Genomic DNA, 7,477 nt, shown 5'->3' on the forward strand with positions numbered 1-7,477 from the left:
CTTTCGGATTCTTTTTCAGTCTCGCCGTTTGCGTCGGTACCGTTGTGACTGTGGGGGATGTTGAGTATCGTGATTAGATTGAAAACATAGGATATACTAGGAAGTATTCTGACTTGTCTTGTACTACCAGAAGATCATGTAATCCTATGTATATGCCCACGAGGCTCAAGCAACACACGTTGATTTCACCAATCCCTCTCTATTCCTTTCTCACAAATAATTTCCAACCAATATACTATGAGCCAACTGAGGATGAGTGACATCAAATCGATCAAAAGTGCATACCCGGAGACAGTAAAAAAGCATCCATGCACCCCGACCCGAAACAACAATCACTTAGATCTAACAAATTTGTATTAAAAAATATTTTTCACGGAACTTTCAAGAACACTATTTCACATATTACTCCTGTAAAGGATGATGGCGTACCCGCCTCCCCAGGTGCTTCGAGGGCAAAGAAAGCCTTTGTGCCATTTGTTTCCGGCTAGCATGCCATAGGGGCTTCTCGAGGGCTCTGCACGTTGTCCGATCTGCACGGACATCACGTGTCCTGGCAACCCGACTGCGCGATCCATGACGAGTGGACCGTGGGGTCGCGCCCATGGTCATCGTCATTGGGCAGCGTCGGGCACACCTATGGGCGCCCTATAGCACGTTACCCCGCGCGCGAAGGCGTGCCCGAACCCACTTGTCGACATCCTCGCCTCGCGCCAGGCTGGTATGGTTCCGACAGGCGTGGCGTGCCTAGTGCCCAAATGCCGTCTCGCATGTGGGGGCGTGGTTGTGCCCGTTTGAGCCAGTTCACGCGTGGAGCCGACCGGTTAGATTTCCTTGGCCCCACGCGGGTACGCGCGGGTGGAGCGCGGGCGCACTCTAGCGAGCTAGTTCATTCACGCCATGTCGGTCTTGCGCCGCACCCACAGCGCCAACTTGCACGTGGGGCCATCATCCTCCTTTCACATCATCGTCCTCACGCTATATGGGTCTTGCATGTTGAATGAATTGTAGACACTTACTCATTTTGGTTTTGTTTAACCATTACCTAATTGCATCTTGAGAAACAACCAAAATGGGCATGACACACTTATGAATGAAGGAGTATTTATAACCTTTAGACTATAAGACTTTTTTTCAAAAAATATAAGATTATGTGTTTTTGCAAAGATCTGTATGATCTCAAATAGTTCCTCCAGTTCTTTTTATCTCGAGCATCGGCATAGTCTCAGTTTAAAATTTCGAGTGCCGTTATCTTGGGATTTGAATATATATCATTAGTAAACCGTGGTCAATATTGGTTCTAGAGAATATGTTGATGATCAATATATGTAACTTTTTTAGACGAATAAACAACCAAACATTGTATCTAATATCGATGCAATTTCTCAAAATTATTTAGAAAAATTATTACAATCATTAAGCATGTTGCCCACGCAATTGGGCCGGTGGCTGTGCTAGTTTGTTGACTAACAAGATCTTCAATTTTATTGTAGAGCAGTGCTACATGCACGGCACTATCCAGACGAAATGCACACGATATGACATATCCCACCATCCAAGTCCAAGGCAAAATAGCTCCAGCGGTTGGATTAGCTCTCGTCTTGATGTTGTTGATCACAACTATCGTGTGTGCAGTAGTTTCGTTTATTGTATTTCCTCGGCAGTTAGATGGCCTTTGGAGGGCATTTCCTCGCATTCCCGAAACGAAATAGGATGGGACAATGTGGATTGAATTACCACCAACAGATTGGATCTTCTTTTAGATAATATGTAGAAGAGATACCTCCCCGGAACTAACACTTACAAAATAATATATTTTGTAAACACTTACAAAATAAACAGTAAAGACGAAAAAATGCAGTTCATTTCGCATACATATCAACGTATGCGACGATGACACACAAACCTGCCCTCACACAACAAGATAAATCGAAAAGCATAGACAAGCAGAGCAGCATCCTTATTGACACACACCAGCACAGCAAATAGATGTGCCACCCTAATATAAATCCTCAGACGTAGCACTCATAGAGCTTGATGTCCATCTGTAGACGGAAATAGACGGTTCCCTTGGAGGCATCGAGGCAGAGCGTGGCGATGCCGCGCGCCATGAAGAAGTCGCCGGTGCCGCCGACGACGGAGAGGTCCTGCGTCTTGTCATCCATGAGGTCCGCGCCGACGAGGTTGAGGGTGCCCTTGTGTGCCGTGGAGTTGAAGACGATGGAGAAGCCAAACCAGGAGGTATATGACTCCAGTTTGTCGTAGAAGTAGAAGCCCTGGGCGCGCTCCGCGGGCTCCACCCCCGCCACGGGTAGCACCTTCCCCACCGTCATGGGGTCGTCGAACACCACGAGCGTGCCGAAGTAGGTGCCATTCTTCCAGTGGGTCATGCTCAGCGCCGTGGGCTTGGTGGCCACCGCCGACGTCGCGTTCTGCGTGTTGTTGACGCCGTTGTAGAGGATGTCGTGCTAGGAGAGCGTCATCTCGTTGCACGGCTCGTCGGAGCTGCTGGAGACAACCCTCCTCAGGCCGTGGGCGGCGGCCGCCCACGAGCCCAGGAGAAACACCGCGACCACAACGGCCAGTGACAGCTTGGAAGATGCTGTGAGGACTTGCATTGTTGACAATGCAACTGTTTACTGAGCGTAAGCTGCGAAAGATCGATGGACTAGCTGTGATGTAGTAGAGCACGGTTAAGTGAGGATGCAGCTAGCTCTTGTTGTTGTGTGTTAAGAGCTTGACTTGTGCATGCTATTTATAGAGGTGCATGCATGGAATTGTGGGGCTTGCATGCAGGTCGAAAGTATCCCCTCCGTCCGGAAATACGTGTCCTTAAAATGGATAAAATGAATGTATCTATAACTAAAACAAGTCTAGATACAACCATTTGTAAGACAAGTATTTCCGGACGGAGGGAGTATGAGTTTAGTAACTTAATTTAGGTTACATCATAATCTCTCTTGTACTCCAAGTCCCCAACAAGGCAACAAGTGAGCAATCTTGTTTAGAATTGATGATTCGGTTGCGGTGGGTAGCTCCTACAGAAGTACTACGGAACATACCCCAAAAGCAAGTATTCATTTTGTGCTATTGGGCAGTCATGAATGTGTAAGCAGAATGTAAGGTAGGCTTCCAAAATAGCCCCACAAAAGCTAATGCACTGCTGTTTCATAACGTGGGGCAGAGAATATTCTTGGGATAAATTACTTGGTTCACTCAAACAGACGCAACGATCAGAAAAGGGGTGCATCGTTGTGGTACTATATCAATTCTTTTCGTTCCTCTCCAACCAGTTAAGGCAATGCATGGCATCGCTTTTGCCTTTTTCTCTAGCACGTCGACATGCCAACCACGGCGGGAGCTTCGGCATATGGCAAGGGGCAAAGAACACTTCAGACAGACTATCTATATAACTAGTGACCTATTTCTCTGGACATATGTAAATATTTTATTTTTGTATACAGGTCAGCTTAGCATGTAAACATGCATGTCAGAGGCTTGATGATTTTCATTCTATTATACCACTTAAATTTAATAATTATTTCATAACTACACAATAATTACATGTACTAGTCGTCAATCCGTGCATTCGGCCAGGCTAGTTATTCACAGTTTCACTGCTATATGTAACCTTCCTTAAATTGAACTAGGAAAGTGCCCCCCTCGTTGTGCGGGCAATGTCTTTTAACCACTTGTCATATTTTATCATTGAACTTCTTATAAAATTTCTTATTACATAAGTGTTAGAAAGCATTAACGCAGATATATCCATCCATACACTGATATTTTTGTGAAATTTCCCAAATCTATCAATTAATTTTTTTTGTGGAGTTTAATTCTATTAGTTCCATGAAAGAGATTAAACATCATGGATATTTTATATTATTGAGTGTCGTGTAGTCTTGCATTGTAAAAAAAATTATAATATTTAGTTGGATTCTATTATATGTATTTACTTTAGAACATATGAATCTTGGAAAAGTTGTAGTCAAGAGTGTGTATTACATTCTCAAAGAAAAAACCATTACAACTCATGTACGACAACAAATGGAAGAATATAGTTCTTTTTGTTTGTCAATTACCATGATGGAGGTGATTCAATGGATGCACTTATAATGAGGTCTTTGGTCTTGGCTACATAAAATTTTGTATTGCGTATATTTGTATGATAATTAGATGTGAACGTAAGTACATTCGATTGCGGGAATACTACAAAGAGGAAGATTAAAAGTTTCAGTCACCATGCCTCAGTATAGAAAAGTTTGGATCATGATATATCTCTATTGTTGTACTCTAAAGATTCATCTATGTTAACATCATGATAAGTGCCGCAGCCTTGTAACAAAAACTTAAAAATAACAAAATGTCTTGTTTTTTGTTTCCTTTTTTCTTTAAGTTGATAGGATGAAAAAATATAAGAGGAAATCACAACTGTATATTTATAACATGGCATATGATAAAAGAATTCCAAGTTGGCCAGCACCTTTGAGAAATTCTCAACATAAATAAGAAGCAAGCAGGCTATTGTATCTTCTTCTATTCCCAATTATCTAAATTTCGTATTAAGTTGGCAAGATGGAGAATATTTTTGTTGATGCATGTAGAGAAGTACATGCCAGGTAATAGAACACACTTATAAATCACATCCTCTTACTTTTGATTAAAAAATATGATACAATAGAACATGCCAATACCGTGTGAGAATACCAATGGGGGCGTAGATTTATAGTTCGTCGCTGCTAGCTAGTCTATCATGTTGCCATGAATTTTGGTGAAGGATGAGATTAGCATGATAGTGGAAATCACGTGGCATGAGAACATAACTACTTGAGCACAGTACTTCTATCATTCCAAAGGTGCAATGTCCCGAGATGGACGCAGCTCCTCCTTGCCGGCGAAGATGTAGCAGCTCCTGGTCACGATACTAGCATGTCCTTTCCAATATCCCTTCGTATGTACAGTTGGTTCTCGAGCCATCGTTTAGAACGGTGCACTGTCTACACGAATGCTACCCCATTTGCTTCTGGTCCATAAATCTTGATTACTTTGAACTCCCTTAGGTTTGATTCTTTTTCTCTATTCCTGATGTGGTATGTTGACGCATAAATGCATAGCCCACCTTTCCTCATCAGCATGCTTTTGCACGAATTGATTGGTGTGTGCAGTTCTACATGGTATAAGAGCAACTGACTGGTGTGTGCAGTTCTACGTGCTCGCTATGTGGGAAGCAAAATTGCCTTTCACCCTGATGGTTTGATTATAGATAGATACAACCTATAATGTCTACCCGACAATATATGATATACCCTACGTTTGGAAGACAAAGAAACTAATTTCTCGGTAGAATTATCTGTTCCGGTAACTGTTTAGGGGACCATTTGCTTCTTGTGAATTTCAACCTTGTGGGTTTTTTATTTGCTTTTTTTTTCTTATCATGTTAGGGAAAACTTGGCTCAAAGCTATACAAAATATTATTTAAGCACTATTCACGTTCATATGCTACAGTTCACACCTTTATGGCCATATGATTCTTTCATAGTGAATATTTACGTAGCTATGACGGATATGCACCTATTGTTCTACATTGCTGATGGTGATGTTCATAGACTGTGCAGGCGGCTGTGCTAGTTAATATACTAACAAAATCTTCAAGTTTATTGTACTTCCTCAACAGTAAGATGGCATTTGTAGGGTTTTTCCTTGCATTCCGGAAAAAAATAAAAGGCTGATACTGTGGATTGAAATAACACCAACACTTAGAAATCTTCTTTTAGACAATATGTAGAAGAGATACCTCCCCTAAACTAACACTTACACAGTAAACAGTAAAGACGAATAAAAATACAGTGCATTTCGCATACTTATCAACGTATGCGACAATGACACACAAACCGGCCCTCACACACGAAGATAAATCGAAGAGCATAGAAAACAACAGCATCCTTATTGACACACACCGTCAATGGATGTGTCACCCTAATTCGTCAAACATAGCACTCGTAGAGCTTGATGTCCATCTGCAGACGGAAGTAGACGGTTCCCTCGGAGGCATCGAGACGGAGCGTGGCGATGCCGCGCGCCATGAAGAAGTCGCCGGTGCCGCCGACGACGGAGAGGTCCCGCGTCTTGTCGTCCATGAGGTCCGCGCCGACGAGGTTCATGGTGCCCTTGTGCGCCGTGGAGTTGAAGACAATGGAGAAGCCAAACCACGAGGTGTAAGACTCCTGCTTGTCGTAGAAGTAGAAGCCCTGGGCGCGCGCCGCGGGCTCCTCCCCCGCCACGGGTAGCGCCTTCCCCACTGTCATGGGGTCGTTGAACACCACGAGAGTGCCGAAGTAGGTGCCATTCTTCCAGTGGGTTGTGCTCAGCGCCGTGGGCTTGGTGGCTGCGGCCGACGTCGCGTTCCGCGTGTTGTTGACGCCGTTGTAGAGGATGTCGTGGTAATAGAGCGTCATCTCGTTGCAGGGCTCGTCAGAGCTGCTGGAGACGACCCTCGTCAGGCCGTGGGCGGCGTCCGCCGAGCCCAGCAGAAACACCGCGAACACGACGGCCAGTGACAGCTGGGAAGATGCTGTGAGCCCTTGCATTGTTGACAATGCAACTGTTTACTGAGCGTAAGCTGCAAAAGGTCAAGTAGTTGTGATGTAGTAGAGCACTGCTAAGTGAGGATGCAGCTCCTGTTGTTGTTGTGTGTTAAGAGCTTGACTTGTGCATCCTATTTATAGAGGTGCATGCATGGAACTGTATGTGGGGCATGCAGATAGAAAGTTTGAGTTTAGTAACTTTGGCTTACATCATAATCTCTCTTGTACTCCAAGTCCCCAACAAGTGAGAAATCTTGTTTAGAATTGATGATGATTCGGTTGCTGTGGGTAGCACGAGGCATACCCGAAAAGAAATTATTCATTTTGTGCTATTGGGCAGTCATGAATATGTAAGCGGCTCATGTTTGGTGGGCTTCCAAAATAGCCCCACAAAAGCTAATGCACTGCTCTTTCATAACGTGGGGCAGAGAATATTCTTGGGATAAATTACGTTGTTCACTCAAACAGACGCAACACGATCAGAAAAGGGGTGCATCATTCCTCTCAAACCAGTTAAGGAATGCATGGCAGCGCTTTTGCCTTTTGCCGAAAAGGAATGCACGTCGACATGCCAACCACAGCGGGAGCTTCGGCATATGACAAGAGAACACTTCAGACATAACTACTTCTCTGCACATATGCAAATATTTCGCTGGACATATGCAAATATTTTATTTTTGTAGACATATCAGCTTGGCATGTAAACATGCATGTCAGAGGCTTGATGGTTTTTATTCTATTATACCACTTAAATTTAATAAATATTTCACAACTAGTATACAGTAATTATGTACTAGTCGCCAATCCATGCATTCGGTCGTGCTAGTTATTCACAGTTTCGGTGCTATATGTAAACTTCCATTAATTGAACTAGGAAAGTGGCCCGCTCGTTGTGG

General features: G+C 43.7%; 1 protein-coding gene and 1 pseudogene across 1 annotated transcript; both read right to left on the reverse strand.

Moving 5' to 3' along the window:
- Positions 1-2,009: 2,009 nt before the first annotated feature.
- Positions 2,010-2,615, reverse strand: LOC123172259 (dirigent protein 5-like; annotated as a pseudogene).
- A 3,120-nt stretch (positions 2,616-5,735) lies between these two features.
- On the reverse strand, positions 5,736-6,669 carry LOC123172261 (dirigent protein 5). Its single transcript, XM_044589261.1, has one exon. It carries the CDS (start codon positions 6,582-6,584, stop codon positions 5,982-5,984), a length of 603 nt encoding a protein of 200 aa, XP_044445196.1. The 5' UTR covers positions 6,585-6,669; the 3' UTR covers positions 5,736-5,981.
- Positions 6,670-7,477: the final 808 nt, after the last annotated feature.

The sequence above is a fragment of the Triticum aestivum genome, unplaced genomic scaffold (genome assembly GCF_018294505.1).
Source record: "Triticum aestivum cultivar Chinese Spring unplaced genomic scaffold, IWGSC CS RefSeq v2.1 scaffold128463, whole genome shotgun sequence".
NCBI lineage: Eukaryota > Viridiplantae > Streptophyta > Magnoliopsida > Poales > Poaceae > Triticum > Triticum aestivum.